At 39.3% G+C, this 23,777-nt stretch overlaps 1 protein-coding gene across 4 annotated transcripts in view; it reads left to right on the top strand.

Moving 5' to 3' along the window:
* Positions 1-23,777, top strand: part of dock1 (dedicator of cytokinesis 1) — a 176,926-nt gene that overhangs the window by 19,854 nt on the left and 133,295 nt on the right. For 2 of the 4 annotated variants that reach the window (XM_023949686.1, XM_023949687.1), the window contains exons 2-16: positions 2,539-2,622; positions 2,887-2,927; positions 3,041-3,096; positions 3,965-4,061; positions 4,388-4,536; positions 5,366-5,501; positions 8,278-8,435; positions 8,913-8,994; positions 9,569-9,704; positions 10,757-10,829; positions 12,164-12,303; positions 14,093-14,218; positions 14,435-14,559; positions 19,705-19,803; positions 21,279-21,351. In XM_023949686.1, the coding sequence (XP_023805454.1) occupies positions 2,539-2,622; positions 2,887-2,927; positions 3,041-3,096; positions 3,965-4,061; positions 4,388-4,536; positions 5,366-5,501; positions 8,278-8,435; positions 8,913-8,994; positions 9,569-9,704; positions 10,757-10,829; positions 12,164-12,303; positions 14,093-14,218; positions 14,435-14,559; positions 19,705-19,803; positions 21,279-21,351 (1,575 nt within the window). The remainder of the gene's footprint in view (positions 1-2,538; positions 2,623-2,886; positions 2,928-3,040; positions 3,097-3,964; positions 4,062-4,387; positions 4,537-5,365; positions 5,502-8,277; positions 8,436-8,912; positions 8,995-9,568; positions 9,705-10,756; positions 10,830-12,163; positions 12,304-14,092; positions 14,219-14,434; positions 14,560-19,704; positions 19,804-21,278; positions 21,352-23,777) is intronic. The other 2 variants (XM_023949688.1, XM_023949689.1) reach the window with 1 other exon arrangement.

Below are 23,777 nucleotides of genomic sequence, written 5' to 3' on the forward strand. Positions count from 1 at the left end.
TCAAACGTGGCAAGACAATGAATTTTAAAATGATTGCCTTTAAAATATCAGTTTGCACTTAATTTACACCATGACAAAAGTTAGATGTTTGTTGTTTGTTTGCTCTCCTTTAGTCAGCATTGACTCGTTTACTAAAGGCAATTAAGAACAGAGTTTAGCCTCTTCTTCTAATCGTGTCTTTTCCTTCTTGAGCATCTTGTTGTCCATGAATTTCCTCACCATCCTCGCAGACTCTATTTAGTAAAGCATCAGATGGCCTTTTCTGTTTCTTGCAAGTCTTTTCTGTGCATTTTTTTATTTCCATCCCACTTTCATCAACATACTGTATTATCATCTGAGCATAATGATATGTTACACTGTGCATGGATTAGTGCAGGTCATTAGCAAACGCACAGTGTGGAATTACAATCAGCCCGATGTGTAGATTGGGCTGCTTATAATTGTAGAGAGGGCTTGGAGGCATGTTGGCTAAGTTGATAGGTCTGTAATCGGATTCCTCGCTCCTTTCCTATGATGATGATGTTGTCTGAGCTTTTACGCCCTTTGCGAGAGGTTATGTATTATAATGAGCTTCTGCCAAATGATGCTTCTATTTATCCTGTTTCTAGAAAATCATTTGCCATTCTGCACTCAAGCAAGAGTACGGGCCACTTCCTCATGCTCTTCGTCTTCCTCCTCTGATGGATTTTCTCTCCCTCGCTGCACCCTAATTGACATCAGTTTACTTGGATATGCAAATACAAGTTTATGAGTAATCAGGGCTGTCATTTAGTCTCCACGTGACTGGAATCACTTTGGGTGTCTGTGTTAAACTGGGCAATCATTGCCTGGCATGCCAGGGGTTGTGTTTGATGGACGTCATTTAGTCCGCATCAGCCCGGAGTGTCGTTTGCGTTCATTTTGATCATTTTTCCCCAGTGAAGGATATCCACGGTTCCCGGAGTTCCCATTAACTTAATTTTAGAGTGTCTCATCGGTAGTGACGACAAGGGCGGTTTTTCATGTTGTGTTAAAATATCAGGCTTTATGCTTCTATTGCTGCTGGTTGGTTTTCTTTCATCAGATGCTTTTTGGATGGCATATCCGCTGGACCCACCGCCCAGTTCCTAACAAAGAGATGCAGTTGCTGGCTTTATAGTCATTTTTGCCACCTCATAACAATACTTTTATTGGAATCATTGTACTGTGACTAGAATACTCTCTGATGCCTCCACACAGATTAATCCCAGCTGACTTTTGATGGACAAACTATATTCATTTCCTGGGGCGTTTGTTCTATTGTCAGCCTTTGGCTCACGTTCTGGTGAATTCACTGGGCTCAATGGATTGTTCTGGAACCACACAATGGATTGTGGGCTTGAATGTGCACATACAGTTAGACAGCTAAGCAACAGTTGTTAGACCGAATATGTGTCGCATAGCATTTCACGCCTTTCAATAATAAAAGAGGAAGCTGTGATCACATTCCAAAAATCTTCAATCCTTTTTATGTTATAGAGCTCATTTGATTTAATACATTTTTTAAAATCTTTTTCAAAAGTGCATCTGTTAGTAAAGACAAGATCAATGCATTTGTTTAACTTTTGTTAAGAGCATTAAAAACTGTTTCGTTTGGCGATCAGAAAAAATTCACAGTATCGACAATAGACAAGTTTACGAGGAACACATTTTACCTGAATCAACAACCTTAAAAAAACATAATGCAACTTTTTATCAATAGACCAGCTTGAATAGAATGTTCTTTAACTTGAATCGAACAAAATAGTGCCTGGCCAGCTACTGAACATGTTTCACATCTTTGTTCTGTCCCCAAAACACTGAATATTGGTACAACGCAACTTCACATGACTTTTGTCCAAAGCCCTTTGACCATCAACACTGACTAAGCCAAAATGCTTCCAAGCATTAACTTTAAATGAAGTCAGGGCTGGTCGAATCACACTTTCTCTATAGTCAGCCATGTTTGTGAACTTTTCAAATATGTCTGAGTGAAAAACGCGCTGCATATTTAAGTTGCGCTTAATAGTTTTATGATAAATCGCATACATTTTTCTGTCCTCAAATATATATAAAAAAAGATTTATTATAATTTATTGATCATAATTGATGCCTCTAATAATCAATCGCAGTGGTAAAATGTGTTTTACTTACATTTTTGCTGTTTCTCTGTTCACTAGAAAATAAATCCTTGCTCACATTTTTTATCCTTAGAATATCCAAGAAATTCTAAACCATGCTGGTATTTTATCATCCTGTCTGTTCTGCCTGCTTCTAAGCAAATATGTTTATCACTGTCATCCTTACTGTTTTGGCGTTATCCATCAATATTGATTCCTCTTCAGAAGGCAGTAATGTGTGCGTCTTCTAGCACAGCAGTGTGTGAGGTTGGACTTCTTCTGTATGTGTTAACGTCTCTGCTACTAGACGTCGCGCTGATGCACAATTAGCGCCACGAGGGAGCCAGACACTTTATTGCCTTTTTCCTCCTCCTGCAATATCTCCATCTCTTATATTGTCCTCTGTCCTTTTTTTTTAAAGCAATCTATAACTACTCTGCCCGCGGAGAGGAGGAGCTGTCACTACAGATCGGAGACACGGTGCACATACTAGAGACGTATGAAGGTGAGAATGGGTTTCCTGATGCCATGCATGGCTGCAACTGACAGTCTAAAGATGGGATTGTTAAGATCTGTATTTAGGGGGGAAAAAAGCCCCCAAAAATGGTGTTGTGATCCTTGTAATGGAAGTTTTCATGAAACAAATAAACGCAATTCAAATAATAAAAGTAAACTTTCTTTTTTCCTTTAAAATCAGAATCTTTTATTGTCATTATCCAAATCCACAACAAAATAATTTTTCATTTATTCTTCTATTTCCCTCTTTTAGAGTGGTACAGAGGACACCTACTGAGGAGAAAGTCGAAAAAGGTGATGAACATAAGGAAATAATGAATACACATTTAGGTTTCATACTGTACCTACAATTGTTTGTATGGTTTAACTATATTTGTGATACCTTTGTATTGTTTTCCCTCTTTCAGGGCATATTTCCAGCCTGCTACATTCACTTGAAGGATGCCACAGTGGAAGGAAGTGGGTCAGTAATTTAAGAATTGTTTGCAGACATTATATGGTAAAAAACGTCTTTTCTTTATCCTCACTGATTGTTAAAGATCGTGACAAATATCAGGTGGGGAAAATAGCAGCATTTGTGAGATCCTCACTGCCTCGTTGCAGATCTAGTTAGAATGGAAGTGGTGTGTGTTCGCTCTGAGCTCGGCTCGGGCGAGGAGCCCCCGCTTGATGTAATGTGGCATGTGTTTGTCGCAGCACAACTTGTGGCTCTGTTCTGTTTTGATCTCTGTCTCCTTTGATTTCTCTTTCACATGACAGAGCTAAACTCTGAACTTTTAAGTCCTTGAACTGTAATCACATTCTGAAGTAGGGAATCATTTCTGAGCCTAATTTTGGTTAAAAAAACATCCCACAGATGTGAATTCTTTGGGGCTCAATGATTATAATACCTTGTTATATGCTTTTTCTTTTTACGTTTTAATTTATAGTCTGTCTTTGATGGAACGGTTTTTAGATTCAGATGTGTTAGGCAGCAATTTCTTTTCCTAAAAATACATTATCTTTTTTATTTAAATCCACACACCTGCGATTTTCCTCTATGAATGGTGCATTTCAAAATTAAGGCACGAATATGATACATTTGATTAACTATTTACAAATAAGACGTTACCAGATCACACTATAATGTTCTTTGTTATTAAAAACCTCTTAGCTACAGACATCATGTCTAATTTTATGATCGACAGAACGAGAATTTGAAGCTTTAAAAACAGATTTATTCAACCTTTTCCTTCCCATAAAAAGTTTAAAGCTACTTCTCATTCTGTGGAGAAGGTGGGGGCACAGAGGACACCGATTTGCTGTTTCAAATGTATTCACTGTCACTGCAGGCATAAGGAGACGGTCATTCCCACTGAGTTGCCCCTGGTCCAGGAGGTTACCACAACGCTGCGGGAATGGGCCACAATATGGAGGGACCTCTACGTGGTATGTGGGTTTCTCAGACATGGATGGAAGACGAGGATTTTTAGGAGGATTCTCTTCTTTTTTGGTGGAATTAGCAGGATTTGTTTTCTTTGGTCTTCTGTTAATTTGGGGGTTTTCTCAATGTGTTTTATTGCACAATTTTGAACCTAAAAATACATCGACATACATGATAGCATGTACAAAAATGCTACCATACAAACAGTCTTTATTTTTTTATATTTTGCTGCTGCTGTTTTCCCTCTTCTTTCCATTGGAGCCATTTGATTGGACACCGTTGACCACTATTCCATTGTGTGTTTAATTTTCACAATATTTTCGTGCGACAGGGGGACAAGCGTGAGATGTTCAACTGCGTCCGTGACATGATCTATGACCTCATCGAATGGCGGTCCCAGATCTTGTCTGGCACCCTCCCGCAGGACGAGCTCACCGAACTCAAACAGAAGGTCACCTCAAAGATAGACTACGGCAACAAGTAAAGCCTTCTGCCATCCTCTTTAGGGAATTTATTCTCGCATCCCTATATCTCGGTGGCGTTTCCTCATGCTGAAGTGTGTGCCAAAAGTGTCAGTAAAAAATAACACTTCATCACTTAGCTTGAGAACAAAGGAGAGAGATTAATATTCAACATACTCCGGTGCATTCCATCATGAAGTGACAGCTTTCACTGGATCTGCATTGAGCATATAACATCAAAATGAGATGTGTGAAGCTCCTTTCTGCTGCTCTGGCTTTAAACCTTCATCTATGTATGGAAGTGGCCAATTTCGATTGAAGATGGCCTGCTATCTGCTAAACTGACTATACTTAGTCCCTCCAGAGTGAAGTGAGTGTGACAGGACAGACAAGCTTCAAGGAAAAGTTGTCCAGCAAGGGAACAATGCAGCTGGAGTTGCAGGATAACTTTAGTGTATGTAGCGTATTTTCTGCACTGTAGTGCCCACCGGATCATAAGTCATCTTTTGAACCTTTGTCATATAGAAGCTGCACTGACCTACAAGGCGCTCTAAGCGTGACAAAAGAGTCAGAGATTAGTCAGACTTTATCAACTGTGCTCACAGTAACTCTAGAACTAGCTTGTAACACGTTAGCCATGTTGGCACATTCATATTACCTGTAACTACCTTGTTTACAGCATGTAGAAAACCAGATTGATATAGCTAAAACAAACATAACAAACATAGGCTAACTCTAAAACGAAGGCTCTTAAGGACATCTTATCGTGCAGAAAATGTGGTAGCTAAAAAGGCACCTATATGTTTAGAGATTTTCATTCTGTTCCCCGATCCTCTTTCCCATTCAAGGTACTTGGATCTTGACTTAGTTGTGAGAGATAAGGATGGAAACATTCTGGATCCAGAGCTCACCAGCGCCATCAGTCTGTTCAGGGCACACGAGGCAGCCTCCAAGCAAATTGAGGACCGCATCCAAGAGGAGAAGGTAAGCTCTTCTTCTGTGTTGTTGTTGTGGAAGTGCATAGATGAACACATAGATGTGCACTTTTCAGTTTGATAGAATTGCTAGTTGGTATTCAGCCATTTTTGTATGCAGCAAATGAGCACATAACTTCACACCCCTTTGGTTTTCTTCCAGATTTGGTGTCTAGAAAAAGACTTGTTGTTGCAATAGTGACTGTATTACTTGAGCACTAATTAGGAAGGAATAAAACCCAAACAAAATTTGCTTCTTCTCTGATTACAAGACGGTTAAACACTTTCACTTATTCACTAAACTCCATTTACAAACTGAATATTTCCACAACTTTTACTTTAATTACTTTTTTAGATTAAGCTGTGGACAGATAGGAATTTTTATCATAATATTTATTTTTATTAATCTGATTTAAGTTCTCCTCTTCAAGATTTTTAATGTATCTAACAGAGCAGATTATCCAAGAAAGTGCAAACTCGGTGCACCAGTATAAATGCACTTTTAGGCGATAGAAAATAGTCTTTAGTTCAAATTTAAAGGCCCCTCCGATCAGAAAACCTGTGTCGTTTTCTAGGACAGCAGAGCGCCTCAGAGTTGTGGGCGGGACTAATGGGGCGGAGCAACCCTACCCCCCCTTCCGATTGCTGAGAGCTTTGAGCAGGGAGTTTGTGGCCCATCAAATGTATTTGCTACATCACAAATAATCTTTTTTCCCCCAAACATTTTTACATCTGCTCCTGATTCATAGTGATCAGAAAAAATAAATACTAAGACATTTTTAGCTTAATTTCCTAAATATATGCCCTCCATCATCAGAAAAATTCTACAAGAACATGTTAAATACCCAACTTTTATCAGAGTGGGTCTTTAAATTTGAGTATATTTTTTGGTATTTGCTCAGGCTAATTTCAAAATGAGGGAAAACTAGGACTTCTTTTGCACACAGAGGAAAGAAAATCACTCAGATTCATTCCTAATCCAGTGTATGGCATCTTTGAACGTCCCTTGTGGTCTCATTCTGCACAGCTTTTCCTTTTTTTGAATTTAATGTAATTTTTTTTTGCATACGCATGTATGAAAGGAAATTGTGCAGACCAATTTTAATAATTATATTAATGATGTGGCCTCAGCATACTTTAGAAGGGAATCCAGGTAATCTAATAAAAAACATCAACTTTTTTTACAGCTTGCAGAACAACTGTAGTCTACTAGATTCATTGTAATTGGTAAATAATTTGTCAGGGCTCGACATAGCCATTTGTCCGCTGGCCCGGTCCTGTTTTTCGAGCAGTGCGGACCACAAGACTTTACTTTTCACTAGTCCGCTCGGGCCACTAAAATATTTAACGGTTTATATATTCTTCACCTTTTTCAATAAAGTAAATTTTGCGAAAACGTGTAGATTTACCTCGTCTTCATAATTTAGTTTTTCTGCTAGTCCTGTGTTCAGACTTCAAGGGTTTCTATGGGAAACCTTTGATCACTTCTCCTTCTCTCCCGCCTGCGCGCGCTCGGCTTTCACTGCCGAGCACCACGCGGCACGCGCTCACTACTTTTTTTTTTCAAATTTTATTGAATGTAACAATTCAATACAAAACAATGTTAAACAGCAACAACGAAGGCACAAGCCAGTGGGTTATTATTACATTCGATTATAAATCCGACACCGTCACTGAAGAGAGACTGAAGCATGTCAGAGATGTGGAAGACATGGCAGGAATAGATAGGAATATGTTGGATGGAGTAATGGGTATAATTAGTAGTATGGACAGCAAGATATTTAATGAATGCATTGAAGATGAAACTGTATCCACTAAGCTTTAAGCTGAATGTCAAAGAATCAAAGGCAACTCCAAATACCTGAATCTCAGACTCAAATGCAGTAGAATGTTAAACTACTTAATTTTGTTTTTCTTTACAACACTGTAAGCAGTAAGTATTTCTAGTTAGCTGAATGATCTCAGTTAGACCTGCACAATATGAGGAAAACTCGCGATATGCGATATCAGAGATTAAAATTGCGATAACGATATAATTTGCGGTATATAAACAAACAGCAAAATAACCAAATAACCATTCCCAGTTTAAAAATTATACTCCAAATGACCCACGTTGACATAGGTTACAAACATCTAACATAACAGGGCTCCATCTGATTGGTCAACAATGTGAAGGCGTCCATCCGATTGGTCAAATGCATTAAGGGATTTATTTGATTCGTTAAATGGTTCAAGCTGCCATTAGATTGTTTTAACACATTTAAGGTTTATGATTTATTGCGATATTTGCCGTTAGAAGCACCATGAAAACGTCTGAACTAGTGTTACCTACTACACTGCAGTGCTCTCTTCAAAACATCTGAAACAGACTAGAGCAGATTTAAGTTTGATATGGTCTATTTTCAGTCATTGAAAAGTGTAGAAATAAGTGATGTCACCAGAATGCACCAAATTGTACCATATTAAAAGTTTCCGGGGGGGCATGCCCCCGGACCCCCCTAAAGTTGCAAGCACCTGCGGAGCGGCGGGTCCCGCTATGCGCGGTGTCGGGCCAGTAACTTTCAGGCAGGGCCAGTAAGTTTCAAAAACTACTGGCCCTGTGGGCCAGTGCAAATTTCTGGGCTATGTCAACCCCTGTTTGTAAATAGTTGTGAGTAAAGGAAAGACAGATTTCTTTTTCTCTCATTGGCAGTATTTGCAGTATATCAGAAAAAGGCTGCAGTTTCTTTTGGGAGAACTCTGTGCTTTATCACTGGGATTTCTTCTTCTTTTTTTTTTTTTGACAGTCTCAAAGGCAAAATATTGATCTGACGAGACAAGCCAAGTTTGCTTCCACTCCATCGTTTGCGCTCTTTGTGACTCTGAAGAATGTGGTATGCAAGATCGGCGAAGATGCGGAGGTGCTGATGTCGCTCTACGACCCCATGGAGTCCAAATTTATCAGGTAATCATCTCCTCAGACGTAAGTTTAGTCCTACCCATCATGGAATGATAGCGGCTGGCTTAAATGCTATAGAGAACGCGTTTTAGAGAAAACAGACTGTTGTGAAGTGTTGTGAATGAAAAAGAATCAGCTGGCGTGTTCTTTCTTTCACTGAACACTTTTATCATCCCAGTTGTGTCATTTTTAGTCTGTTTGTGGTGCAGCTGAGAAGTTTGAGTTTTCTTGTAGTGAGACAAATGATCAAGCAGTGACAGGCAGACAGCAGAAACAAACCCCAGGCTTCTCTTTTCAAGTTGAAAAAAAAAAAAAAGAGTTTGAATATTTTGAGGCTCCTCCATTATAGTCTGTGGTAACAGGATGGTGGTTTAGAAACCATCAGAAGTCAACTAGGTGTTGTTATTGCTCTCTTGGTTGCTAAATTGTGACCTAATCATAATAATAACGGGGAGATTTCTTTCTCTCGCCTTTTCTTTCAAGTGAGAACTACTTGGTGAAGTGGTCAAGTGCAGGTCTGGCAAAAGACATCGACCAGCTTCATAATCTGCGGGCAGTCTTCACGGTGAGTGCTGTCCTGTGTGTTTGCGTGCGTGCACGCTCCTCTGCTTATTCAGCCATGTTATGAGGCGTGTGGGTGCCTGTCTGCAGAGAGTTTGTGTTTGCTAAGCTCTCTCAGAAAGAGCCGGGCTCGCTGTATGTGTTTACCAAGGCAATCACCTCTATCTAATGGAAGCCAGAGGCCAGAAAGGTCAGCGTTGGTCTACCAGCTGCACTTTTGGTTGCTCACAGGAAATGAATTTTTGAACATTTGTGACTGGAACATTTTGCATTAAAAAAAGGTTTGCTTCATTTTTAAATCAGAGATTTATTGAGTACAGTAGTATTCTTAAATCTTTATGGCAGGATTTAGACATCAATACTTTTCTTAAAGACCCACTCTGAGAAAAATCGACTCAAAAGTTATATCATATTTTTTGGTTTAGGCTTAAATGGGCAGAATCTTAATTAAAAGGCCACTGGGAACACTTATGATCGGAGTGGGACTTTAAGATTGTGAAATCCTTTTAGATTTTTCTGATTAAGGTTTGGCTCGTTTGTGGAACACATTCATTTAGAAGTTTTTTTTTTGTGTTTAGGACTTGGGAAGTGAAGACTTGAAAAGAGAAAGGATTAGCTTTGTGTGTCAAATAGTCAGAGTCGGACGCATGGAGCTCCGAGACAACAACACCAAGAAGCTGACGTCGGGTCTGAGAAGACCCTTTGGAGTGGCAGGTGGGTCAAAATCGGTTTCAGTCATGCTTTTTGAGCTTTCTAGTCTCATAATCAAGACCTGGTTTTGCGTTGACTCTCCAACTCGTGTCGGCTGCTTGTTGACAGGAAATGTTTTGCCAAATTTTTTTTTTCTTTTTTTTTTTTGCCTGATTGACTAAATATTTGTGTATAAAATTCAAACCAGCTCCAGCGAAAAGTGTGGGGAAAAAAAAATATCAGCAGGATTCATCTCCTGTTGCCAAGTTTGCAGGTGTGTAGTAAACTAATTAGACTGGCCCCTTTGCCAGCGCTCTTCCAACAGAGCAAATTTTGTTTTTTCTTTCAGGTTTTTTTTCTTCTTTTCCCCAGCAGCACTCAAAGGGAAAATAAATGACAGCCGGATTTATGGAGGCCTGTCTTTAGATGTCATTATTGCCTTTCCACACATCTGGAAGAAAAAGCCTGTAAAACAAAGAGCTGAGAGATTTTTAACTTCAATTTTAAAGGATTTTTACACATTACCTTTAATCACCTCACATAATATGTGAATTTATAAGCAGAGACAAAAAAGATCCTCTTTCTGAAAGCGACTTTTTCTCGCTAAATTCTGCAATTCCTACTCTGGTAACATTTTTTAAGTGACAGAAAAATATATACTGCACCAATTTTGTCTCACATCAACCTATACAGTAATTACAACAATAGTTTTCACCATTTATTATCAAAATGTGACTTTTATTTAAGCTTGGATGATGGACAGTGCTCTTGTTTTCAAAGAGAACATTTCATTTTTAAGTTAAAGTTCTTGCTTAACCGGACTGGTATTGTGTTTCTGTTACATGTGTACTTTAGTTTTTTATAAAATCAAAACAGTTTCCAGAGAAGTTGGTGTAATAGTAACTTGTTCCCTTAATTAATGTTCATCAAAGAACAAGCTGACATCAGCGGAAGCTGCTTTTACCCCTCATGCGGCCTCACTCCCCAGTTATCTCTGCCTCCGTTATAGCTCCTCTGCTTTCTGAAGACCATCAGAGTTTTTTTTAACCTCTCCTCCTCTTTTTTTCTTTTTATAGTAATGGATGTCACCGACATCATAACTGGCAAAATGGATGATGAGGACAAGCAACACTTTATCCCTTTTCAGCCGTAAGTGCACTGTGCTGCGGAGCAAATTAAATTCTTTGTCTCACCCCCTGCTCTTATTTAGAATTTTACCCATTGTGCCAGATTTGCGCTTTTTCTTTTTTATGTTTTTAGTGTTGGCGCCAGATTAGCAGGGGTCTTAGGACAACAGCACGGTCCTGTTCCCTCCCAACTCAATTAAGACGAGCTCATTCGCTGCCATCTTTTTTTTTATTTTTTTTGACATGCAGAGAACGTGGTTTCCTGGCATGGCTGGAAATGCCTCTCTTTCAGACAGTCCAGGGGGCAGACGGCCTGACTTAGAGCTTTCATCTACAACGTAAATCATTGAAATTAGAATCTCCCGGTGTCAGAAGAAGAGCAGGTTTTACAAGAAGTAATTTACGTTCAACGTGACTATTAGCTGCTGCAGGACAGCTCATCATTGCAAATGTTTTTATGGAATGAACCAATTGGAGAATTTGATAAAGATCTGTAATTTGGCTGAAATCCAAGTCTGAACTGATATTGAATATTTCTTTGACTAATCAAAATTTACTTAGAATGTCTTTTTTTTAATGCTAATTAACCTTCATTTAGCTTGTTACTGTTGGATGCTAAATTTCACCTTAAAGTGATTCATTTTTGATATTTTCTTTTGAGAAAATCTCCTTAATAATATTTGAAAAAACACTCCTCAGTCTGCGTGCATCTTTCTGGTCATTTTCGTCTGCCTAAATGTCTGGACTACAATTGTGAACTACAAGGGAAATCTTGCTACACTACCGGTAATCATGTCCTGCAACCTTTCCTTCCACAATCTGTGTTGTCTTTCTTAAAAAAGGCTTTTGGTGAACCTTGAGGCGGTCTAGCTGGATTTTTAAATTCATAATTCACTTTTTTCCCTTCTCCAATACATTGAAAGCATTCAATAATATACTGCTACTTTCTAATCCTTTGTGTCAGATTTGTACATTCGGGTATATAAATAAAAAAAGTGATGCTTTAGGGGACTTGGGCTTTATACTGTTAAAAGTCTCTCTAAAAAAATCAGGTAGGAGCTTTTGGAGTGTGAATGCAAAAAAGGACGTATTTCCTGAATAAAGGTTTTTCCGTGTTTCTTTCTTTGCCCATCCCGTCTCATTGTTAACTGCTAACATGCGGCTGGTGTCTGCCATGGTATTCGCGTCACCCTCCTGTCTTTCTCACCCTTTTTCTTCTTTCATCTCTCCCCCCCCCCTTGTATCCCCATACTTGTCATTCGTGGAACCTCCCGCCCTACTCCTCTTCCTCTCTTTCTTCCTTCCTTCCATCTTTTTTCACCTTCCCGGTGTTTGCCTGTTGTGTGCATACTGCAGGCTAGCGTTGGATGACGCCATTCGCCACAAGCAGCTGAACATCTCCCGTTTTTCACCCAGGGTAGCAGGGGAGAACGACTTCCTGCAGACCGTCATCAACAAGGTTATCACCGCCAAAGAGGTCAATCACAAGGGCCAAGGTACAGTCGGAATCGTTCATACCACGATGAAGCAGACCGAGGAGGAAAACAGGTCGTCTTGTGGGCAAACAGTTTGGTTTATGAGAGAAAAAACACATTTGAAAAAAGGGAATGGAAGAAAAAAGGCTAACTCTTGGCTCCTGACCTCATAAATGACTGGAGTTTGACGTTAAGGCATCACCAGCACGTCGTAAGTGCGTGAACATTATCCTTGCAAATACTTTACAAAATGCTTACCACACGCACAACAATTGTTATACGACGTCCCTTAAGATGACGAGGAACCTGCAAGACACATCTGCTGTACCTTTAGGATGCAGCCGCCCCTTTGTAGGACCCTCCACGGGCCCAGATAACCCACAGCGATCGTTTGGTTCAACCCCCTTACGGGTGCTATGACTAAGACATGAGCGGTTGACCGCTCTACCAGTGATCTACCTTTGCTCCCGTGACTGCCGGGGTGTTATATTTTCATTCTTTCTGCTGGTAAAAAGACGCCGTAACATAAATGTCCCAGTATTTATTCACTTATTTTCCAATACATTGATGAAAATTTAGGAAGCATTCTAACTTAGAATGATGTAGGCGTATTGAAAAGAAGACTCTGATGAAGCGAGCTTCCAGTAATCAGGTCTGCTTGAACCTACACAGAAATAGGAGAAATGATGGCAGCTGTTACAGTCGGCAGGCTTGCACGCTTGAAGGCTCCTGGCTTTTCACTGAAGGATGAATCTGCTATAACAATAAAAGGTCTGCAAAGTGAACTAAACCTTAGAGGTAGATGAAGCTTCTCTGCTTTGTTGACCTGCGAGTGCATTGCTCACTGCTTAAGCTGGAGGCTTTAATTAAGAATGTCTCATTTAAAACTGTGACATTATGCGGCTTTTTGTCTTCCCTGAGACGGTGATAGAAGTGCTGCTCCACCTTTAAGATGAACATCCTCCAATAAGTTTTTTTTTTTTCTTCATGGGGGGAAAAAAAAAAGAACAGAAAGCATCTACTGGTGGGAAACTAATAAGAAATGTGATCCATCAAAGTCCCGTTTAGACCCCTGAGTTTCTTCTTAGGATCACTCCAAGCTTTTCCAAAAGCAATTACAAAAGCCTGGGTATGATAGGAGAGTTTATTTTTTTGGATTATAAATATGACTTTTTCTCATATAAAAAGAATTAGAGCCCACAAATTAAATCCGGTGTGTGTGTGACTAATTTTGATAGATTTTTCTTTGAGGTGCAGAAGAAAATCGTTTTGATGAATTGCTGACATGGAGGTTTTTTTTGTGTGTGTTTGTTTTGTTTTTTTGAAACTGTTTTTTTCCCCAATCATTGATGCAAAGTGGTCCCCCTTGCTTGTTTACAACAAAATAGATAAAATAAATTTAGGAATCAAAACACATTTTTGAACTGACCACCATACTGAATATTTTGTTACCATCAAAGTTATCAACGTATTTATCCTCCAATTGGTTGGCACTGTAGGTGCTGCAATTAAACTCAATACTTAATAAATATATATCATTTTTCTGTGGTTCTTCGGGACACTGACAGTCCACAGCCACACTCTATGACAGAATATTTTCTATTTTCGGTTCATCATCTACACCCTCTGACACAACATGTGGTTGTGACAATGACAAAGACACAGACTCACTTCGAGTAGCTTTTGTTGCGTTTACATTTTTCTCTAATGAAGGCTGAAGTCTGTTTTCAGTTTCCCTCGGCGCAATTGCTTGGCTGCTGTCATCTAATGATGTTATCTCCGTTCTTACTTGCCTTTATTGCATTACCAGGGCTGTGGGTGACTCTGAAGCTGCTTCCAGGAGATATTCATCAGATAAGGAAAGACTTCCCTCACCTGGTGGATCGATCGACAGCTGTGGCTCGCAAAATGGGCTTTCCCGAGATAATAATGCCAGGTTGAGCTTTTTAAAACATTTTTTTAATACAAATTATACATCAAAAAGTTAAAAAATGTGTGAAATTATGAATGGTCAGTTTAAAAACAGCTTAGATTATATTTCGATATAAAAGTTCTTAACTGATTAATGCAACTATGTACTGCTTTCTACCAAAATGCTCTGTGAAAGGTGGGAAATGCACGATACTCACTTCTTGATGTGCTTTTTTTCAAGGTGACGTGCGAAACGACATCTACATCACCCTGGTTCAGGGAGACTTTGACAAAGGGAGTAAGACCACACCCAAAAACGTGGAGGTGACCATGTCTGTTTATGACGAGGAAGGCAAAAAGCTTGAGGTGTGTCAGGAGAAGTGTCAACATCTTGTTTTATTTTTCCTGGGCTTTTTCTGCTGTTCACACAGGTGCTTTGACAAGTCTGTGACTCTCAAGACTGCGGCGTTTACACAGCAGCCTCTTTAACTCCCCCCACCGCTCAGCACACTGATGATCTAAACGGGACTCCCTCAAAGGAGCGTGTTGCAGCGGCCACGCTGTATTTCTCTGCCACCTGTCAGGACTGACAGAATGCAATATTCTCACATCGCATTTGATTGAGTAGCCTAAAATTAGCCCCGCCACTATAGGAGCCATCTTTTATCACTGTGGAAATTAGTTCCAGACTCGAGCAGGTAGCCAGGCGATGTGGCCTGGCTTTGTGATGCAGTTGATTTGGTTTTGGATCTAAAAGCTAGATTATCTGCTTTAACCCTTCAACGCCAAAGTTTTAGCTCCAGTGTCGACATTGATTGAGTTGCTGTTATTTCCCATAATTCTAACGAATTCTGAAGCAGAAGAAAGCAGCTTTGCTCTAGTATGCAACATTTTACAGGAGGTCCTGCTATGAAGCAAAAGAGAAAAAACAGCTTTGCGCAACGATTTACGGTAGTCAAGTGTAAAGCTGTGGACGCAAAGCTACTTTCCTCCACTTTCGAGTCCATCAGAATCCAGAATTTGTGTAAATGCTCGAAGAGTCATGGTAGTTCGAAGAGAAGTGCTATTTTGTGTCGGCTGCAAATCTACAATATTAATGGGTTAATTGCTGCAAGATTTAATAGATTTTTCAGTGCATTCAAATTTTCAGCGAGCAGTGATTTAAATGTATCATTATTTTCCATTGTCACTCTTTTTTTTTAGCTATTGACGTCCTTGTCGACTTAAGTTTCTTTTTTCTGCAGCAGCCCATTGAATGTATTCAGAGTGGGGAGGGTGCTTGCTGGATAAATAATCATAATTCTTACCATAATTCATAGTAGTCCTGTGTTTGTGTGTGTACGTTCTAAAACCTGAAATGTTCTTTCTTGAAGCCAGGTCTTCTAATGACCTTTTTATCTGCTGGCAGGAAGAGGTGTTTGGAGGTAGCCATTGTCTTTATTTGGGCTGTCAAGGATTCATTCACGATCAACTTTGCTCCAGCGCAAAGAAAACAAAACAAAAGCACCAAACATCCTTCCTCTGAGGAAGAGGGGTTAAAAAACACGACCTTGATCACTGACGGAGCTGAACACGGTTCTGTTTGTTTCTTTGTTTGGGAGCAATTAAAAAGTGGAGGAATTTTGCCTAACGAATGTCTCTCCAGTTCAAGGCGGTCGGCACTTTAGTTGTTAGGCAGAGTGTGTAGTTGCTACAGTTCCTGATTTCATCTTTTATGCGACACTGCTGTTATTACCTGACGTATGTTAATAAATGGAATTGATGAGAGTACATTCCCTTTCTTCTTCCTTAAGCCATTTTCCTTTCCAATTAAGTAACTATAGTGTATAAAACCTCGACCCCACAGCATCAAAAGGAAGCCTTGGCCCAGTAAATCCACTGTGGTCTCCAGGGAATTAAAACTGTTCAGGCGACATAACAGTTTTTTTTAATTGTATCTTCATTTTTGAGTGCCTTACCACAGTTTGTATTTGTTTTCCTTTATTTAAAGAACATTTTATGTAAACAAGGAATTTTACAAAAGTATTTGCTTTGATTTATGATATTCAGAAAAAAAGTCCCATATCACAAGTTTGACTTCAGACTACCAGGTAATCTCACGTAAACCTCGACTAAAATGATATCAAAACGTTTTGCACTGCAGATAAATGTTAACTAGTTGTGTTTTTGCTCTCATGAGATGAGCCCAAAGATCTAAACTGATTCCATCCCCAGAGCTCCCTTTTTTTTCAAGTCCTGTTCACTCCTTTGTCCAAATCGTTGTTAGTGAGCCTTCCAGTTTTGTCCGGATAATCTATGTGTTGTAAGCAGCCAGAGACACACCTGTGCAATAATCCCACTCACTTATCAGTACCTGGATTTAGCTCACCTGTGTGCTGGATGGATTATTTGCTCACTAGCAAAGATTTAGACAAATGAGAAAGAAAAGGCTGCATTTTGTTGGTGAAAACAATTTTGGATCTCTAAATTTAGCTCATTAAAGATGGGAGCAAAAGCTGTTTATATTTTTGTCGGGTGTATTTATTTGCGGGAGGGATGAACCCTCTGTAAAAAGTGGAAACTGATAGGATTTTATCGATGTTTTTGTGGTTTTGGAGTTACAGTCTGCACTGAACTGATTTACAGCTAATTGAAGTACCTAATATAGCCGAGTAAGGGCTCTGTAATTGAAGCGAAAGAGCATTTGGAAGTAATTTGAGATGACAGATTACTGTTAGGTAGGAGTCTTCCAGCAAACAGTGAAACTGGAGAAAGGTCCATTACTCCTGGTTGCATCAATTAAGCTCATTAGCCCTAAAATGGGGAGCTTTGTCAGAGATTTGGCCCAGCAGGCTGAGGAAGTGCAAGAATCAGAGGTGATCTTCATGAAATGCAGCCCTGAAGCCAACACTGCTAATGACTGATAGTCGCTTATTGAACATAATAAATGTAACTTGGAGACATGCTATACACATGGAAAATCATCTGATTATAGATTCAATACTTGGAAACGGCAGAGCTGAATGTGATTGTCAACAGCAGGTTGGATAGATGTTGAGAATGTGCATCAGTTTGTGTGCAGTGCACCTGCCCTCATTCACTGAGTCATTTCAAGTATAGATAAGACGATAGAAAATATACAATTATCTCATAAGGCGTCATTTTCAGGGATGTCCAGGTCAGCTTGTTTTAGCCTCAATCCGATTTTACGTCATTTGATTTTAAGGATCTGCTGATTCAGAGTCCTGATCTGATACTTTTAAAACAAATAAAAATTGAACTGATTTAATGAACAGATCCAGGTTGTCCAAGATTTTTAGGTTTCCTTCTTTTATCATTTAACACTTAAATGGTGCACTTATGTGAAGAAGCTTTAAGAATACACTATTAACTAGAAAAAATAAACAACTATTAACTAGTGAAAATAAATAAGAAAGTTTGGTGACTGTAGCTTTAGTTTCTTTCTTTTCTATTAAATATTTTTGATGGATTTCTTAGTTTTTTTAAATAACTTTTCCCCCAGAGCTTGCACTTTGTAGACGGTCCCTTGGCAGCCGTCTCTCTGCGGTCGGCAGCGCGAAGGTTCTCATTAAAAAGAAACAAAACACAATCTGAAGCGTCTTTATAAGTCCTTTTGAGTTAAGACAACATGACACGTTTATTAAAAGTTATTGAGCCCAGACGTCTGAGTCTGTGACTATCTCGCTAATTTTACAGAACCGTTTTATGCGCCTCCTGCTCAAACTAGTGCCATATTCTGTTGCTTTTTATAGCCGTAAAACGCAACAGAATTTCACGATCCGTTCATGATATGCAGACTAGATATTACTAGAATAATAGAGTATTTATCTAAAAAAAATAATTGAAATATATAGGGCTTATCACTAAATATCCAATCCCAGATCGGGATCCTTTGATTTCGATCAAGTCCGAAATGACGTGATTGGGCCTGATTTCCAATCGGATCAGGAGATCCCAAATTGTTTTATTGTGGATTTCAAATTGGGATCTATTTTCACATTTATACAAGCTTTTAAAATTGACATTCACTAAACACTGTAAATAAAACTGGGTTTATTAAAGGTTAACCATGTAATTTACTTAGCCCTCTTTCTTTGAGTATATCTAGTTAAATAGTCTAATTTATGAAGAAACCAACACAAGTTACATAAAAATGCAGGCAAAGCTGAATGTGAGACTGTGTTAAATGTTGAATAAGCTGCTTGATGAGTCGTGGTCATCCTGGGTGGTGGAGCTTTGGACATTTACTGTTACAACTTTTCTTACAAGAGCCTTTTCTGGTTTGTTCAGCCTCCTGGTCTCTGCTAGCAGGTCAACTTCTTGCTCTTCCTTCTAGAATTTTAATTGGTCGTCAGGATGCTTTGCTTCTGAGAGAAAGGACTCTATTGCTTCTAGTGTGTGACTTCAAGTGATTGGAATTTCACTGGACCTTTAAATGATATAAACTAACTTTTTTAAATAATGGCACTACATTTCAGGATTTTAAAGACACTGATGTACATGCAGGCATCATTTCTGTGCTGCATGTGGTCCCAAAAAAGTGGAGTTTCCATCATAGATGGATGACGCAAAGCTAAAAATTCAGAGCTTGGATTTGCTGTTAAGTCTTACATCTTTGTTCCTCTGTCCTTTTACTCTCTTCCTTTTATTTATTTCAAAAAATAATTCATAATGCTTGAGGCTGGCTAGTGATACTGTTTCCTTTAGTATTTTATTTTTATTTATATCTTACCTGCAGCTTAGGCTTCAGCCTTCGCCTCCCCCCCCAAAAATTTGAAGCAGTCTAGAATCCTGATCATGTATTGAAAGAGATGATTTGCGAGATGCAGCACCTGCCCCTGTATCTACGTTACACAGCTGGGGGACACAGGGTCTGTTATTCTTCATAATTGCTGGTTGTCAGAAACCATTAGTGTAGGAGTATTTCAGGAGGACTACACTAACAGACCAGGGAGTCAGCTGGAGTAATGGGAGGAAAGAGGTACGCCGCCTGCCTGAGCAGATTTCTGAAAAACAAGGCATGTGTCCCACCCGCCGTCGATCCATCTTTGGTGCCAGCTCTCCTTTAGTATTTTACATACGCACCCTGACCTGTTGTTGAGATGCAGCGAGGCCCAGTAGGGAGACCAATTTACATGGATGGATCCATCAGCCCCAGCTGGTCCACTTTTCCCTTTTTTGTCTCTCTGCATGGAAGCCCCTGCAGGTCCTTTTTAAATAATTGATTTCTAATTTATTATTTCCACAATGCCGTCATTAGATTGGCAGCCAACACACAGGTGCTCATGCATACCCCGAAGTGCATCCCGACTGTTGAAAGCCATTCTGGTAGATTACGTTTTTCTGCCCAGGGGGAGTGCATTGTGGGACAGAAAGCACGTCTCAATTTTCTCATCCCTGTCGATGCGCTTAAGTTTTGATTAACTCATAATAGATGGACGGTCATAAACAATGCTCCGAAAATCATTTTTAGCCACTTTCACTTAGCATGTGTTCTTTCTCCTGATATAGAATGTGATCTTCCCTGGAGCTGGAGAAAGTGTGATCAGTGAGTACAAGTCTATCATCTACTACCAAGTGAAGCAGCCGCGCTGGTTTGAGACAATAAAGGTATGCCCCTCTGCTCATTTATAGAGTTCACATCTTGCTGCCCTTATCGCAGTTTTCTGAAGTAACCACAGCAAACCAGTGGAGTTTATTAAAATGCATTAGTCTGCTCAGAACAGGCTTTTCATCGCCAGTAATTTGCAGAGGAGGATATTTCATATTTGCCGAGTATCGACAAGCTAAATACTGGGATATTTCTAAGCCCGTTTGACCTGTCTGTTGCAGATTAAAGCACTTGCTCTGCATTATCATTTGGAATGGCTGTTCAATAGAGGTTTGATTGCTAAGACTTTGGTGCTGAGCAGTAATTCATAAGTAAATATAAAGGAAAATGGGGCCAAAACACACAGCAGTAGTTTATAGAGTAATAATAATAATACACAGGTTTTGACCACTTTAAAATCCCACTCCAATCATCTTTTGAGATATTTTCAAAGCATTTCCAGAGGTCTTATTTTTATTATTATTATGCCATTTTTAGCCAAAATAAAAAACCTGGGATGTTTTCTCTGACATAGTTTCTGCACAGTTGTGGGTGTGACCTTTGGTGCTGTGTAAGTCTGCTCACACTTCCCATAATGCCTTTTTTCAGAAATAGTTAAAACCCATTGAATTGTGGTCTATATTCAACAATCTAGTGAGCGTCGATGCACACTATTTTTTTTACAAAGACTTCTGGGAAGTTTCTAGAGCACTGGATTTTAGAATTATTGTTTTAAACAGCTCTACAAAATGGTAAACGCGCCATGTATATAGTGCACTATGGGGTGAGTAGAGCAGGAATTTGGACATGGCCTCTCTGCAACAGCATTTTTTCGTCTGCTCCTGATTCACACTTATTTCACACTCAGACTTACAAGTTGGAGTTTAATTTTCTTTATACATAAAATTTTTCACAGAAACACCAAAAACACAATTTTCATTGGAGTGGTTCTTTAAAGTCTCGTTTCCACTTCAGGTAAGCGTTTCCACTCAAAGTTGGACCGATACGGCGCATGGCGGATGAAACTAACAACAAAAACAATAGAGGTCATCCAACGGCTTATTTTTTTCCGCTTGGACTTTGGTTCTTCATACATACAAAGTATTTCATGTTGTTTGAGAGAAGATTGCAGTTGGCAAAGAGGTTTTGTATTGTATTGTAAGGACTTTCAGCCAATCAATGGGTTTCAACAGTAGGTTCACGCTGACCGGTCCATTCCATTTTTCTATGGACCTGCAATCAACGGGTGCCCCAAAATGGTACGGTCCAGTCCGGCTTAATAGGTCCATTTTATAATGGAAAGGCTCAAAATCCCAGACTGGACTGGAGCGGACCATAGCGCCTCAGTGGAAACAAAGCTTAAAAGTTATTTTATGTGTCCTGTTATTCCAATTTTTTTAATTGAGCCATGCATGGTTTATTTGAAAAAAATGGTTTATATGCACTAAATTATGAGGATGAATATTACATTGTCCAGTTTTCTGCCTTATTCCAGGTTGCTATTCCTATTGAAGATGTGAATCGGAGCCATTTGCGTTTCACCTTCCGCCACCGCTCATCACAGGACTGTAAGTATGATTGTATATGTCAGTATAATGGTGTAAAAGAGTCTGAATCCAGACAAATTAAAGGGATTCTCGGATGTTCAGCCTTTCAAATATTGGAATAAAAAGCGGTTTTGTTTAGTAACATGTTACTACACAGTCATTCAAACTTTTTTTCCACATCAGTCACCAATCTTAACGCTTAATAGAGACTGGATGGTGACAATTGGGATAGACTACATTTGAAAAACATTTACCCAACAATTCAGTATATATTAAAAAGGAAATCATCACGGAAGCGTACCCCCCACTGTTACTGCTGTAGAGTTCAGAAATCCTCCAAATGGGTTTTCTTCTCACCTGCATGCGAGTGTTTCAGTGGGAATTTCCAGGTCACAGAGCTCAGCCCCGGTTTATCATCCCCTTGGAAAGCCCTCTTGTCATGCTTGAATCCTTACTTCTCTGGAGACTAATGCTGTTAGGAAGCTTGCTTTTTTTGAAAGTCTCAGATTTTCTGTTATCAGGCTGCAATGGCTACTTTGGAAACTTTCCTCGAGTGACTCTGAGGCTGCAGCAGCATGCTGATGCTTCACACTGCCACTTATTACTGAAAGGTGTAATAGCTGAGCTCTTTTGGATTTGTTTGTGGTTTACCGCAAAGCCTGGAACATTCCAGTCAGTGGCTGTGTTTACATGAAAGAGAGAAGAGGTGATGTGCACAGATTTTCGGTCTGCTGCACCAAGCAGAGCTATTGTATGTTCCTCCTACAATCTCAAAAAATAACCCTCCTTAAGGATACATTTTTCCTTTTTTCTTTTCTTCTTTTTTTTCTAATAAAGATAGGAAAACTCTAAACTTTCCTAGTGATAAATAACGTTTTTTTGGTTCACAGGCTTTATTCGGGTGAATCTTTACACCTATAGGATGGTCACTTCAATGTGTACTTTTGTGTGTATTCCTCTTGTTCTTGTCACTACCTTCTACATCTTACTGATTTCCTTCTATATTTTTGATATTTTTATTTTAGGATATTTTTTACATCGTTCCAGCAAAATCATGAATGTGTCAGTTTCATTTTAACTGTATGCATATATGTATGAAATAAACATGAACTGGTGAGGCACCAAGAACAAAGATACCAAGAAGGTTTAGACTGTATGAAGTTCAGAAGTACTTTATCAGAAAGTATGTTGTAGTAAGAATGTTGAAAGCCTAAACAATGTTTATGGAATGTCAACAAAACATATTTTTCACTGCACAGTGTGCGATTTGGGATTTTAAGTATTGCAGTTGGCAAAGAAACAATCTGGGTCCACCGTGTTATTTCAAAGTCCCCCTCTGATGAAAAATCGTGTTTTCCAATTAACCCTTCCACTGGATACATGCAGCCAAGAAAAAAGTTCATGCATGCAATGCGTGCTAGCATCAAATCAGTTCCGGGGGGGGAGGCTGTAAGCTAGTGGCAGAGAGTTATAACAAGTGGACGATGGGAAGGAAGGGCAGGCTTACTTTGTGCCAACAGTCCCGCCCACAACTCAGAGGCAGATATCTGATGAACTACAGCTACCTTTAAGAAACTATATCCTAGAAAACGACACCGTTTTTTATTTATTTGGGATAATAACAACATAATAATTCTAGAAAGACCACTGGGAACACTTTTACAACAGATCTAGAGATAATTGGAGGGATCTTTAAAGGATTTTGTTTTTTTATTTTATTTGTTAAAGGTAATTAAAAGTAAAAAGGATGTTAAACACACAATTTCAAAAGAAAAGCATGTTCATGCTTGAGCAGATAAATCAGTGTTTCCCAAGTAGTATAAATAGTGTATATTTTTAATTACCTATGATCTTATTATCTAATTATTTTGAAATGTAAAACAGTTTCAATGGAATATTCTTTTATTTTTGTATACAAATGTTCTCTGGACAGTCTTCCAGACCTTTAAAAAGCCTCACTTTCGAGTTCTATTTGCTCATTTCACTGTGTTCCTAGCCGGTGACTTTGAGTTCTTGAAAACTCAAAGTGACAGAGAGGCTCATGGACGCCGGTGGTGGAGTTCATGTCCTCGGTGTCTCAGTCCGCCGGTTGAGCATAAGGCCAGCTCAACGCAGACTTTCACACACAGTTTGCCTGCCTTCATGTGACAGATGGCTGCTATCGCAAATGTTTCCTTGACTGTAAGACATCGCCATCTCTTCTTTGGCGTCATGACACCGCCTCATGAGTTCGGCTTTAAGTGTGAAACATAACCGTGATGTATTGTGCGAAGTAATGGCCCACGTCAGAGGTTTCTTTCTGCATAACCTTCACACAAACCTGACTCTGAATGGCTTCCAAAATCATCATCTTTGTGAAAGTCACCCTTTTCCTTGAAAAGTTGTAAGCTCTCTGCTCTCCCCAGGTAGCCACCAATACATCTGAAGAAGCGGAGAAGCATGATGTG

Source organism: Oryzias latipes, chromosome 19 (assembly GCF_002234675.1).
Source record: "Oryzias latipes chromosome 19, ASM223467v1".
Taxonomy (NCBI): domain Eukaryota; kingdom Metazoa; phylum Chordata; class Actinopteri; order Beloniformes; family Adrianichthyidae; genus Oryzias; species Oryzias latipes.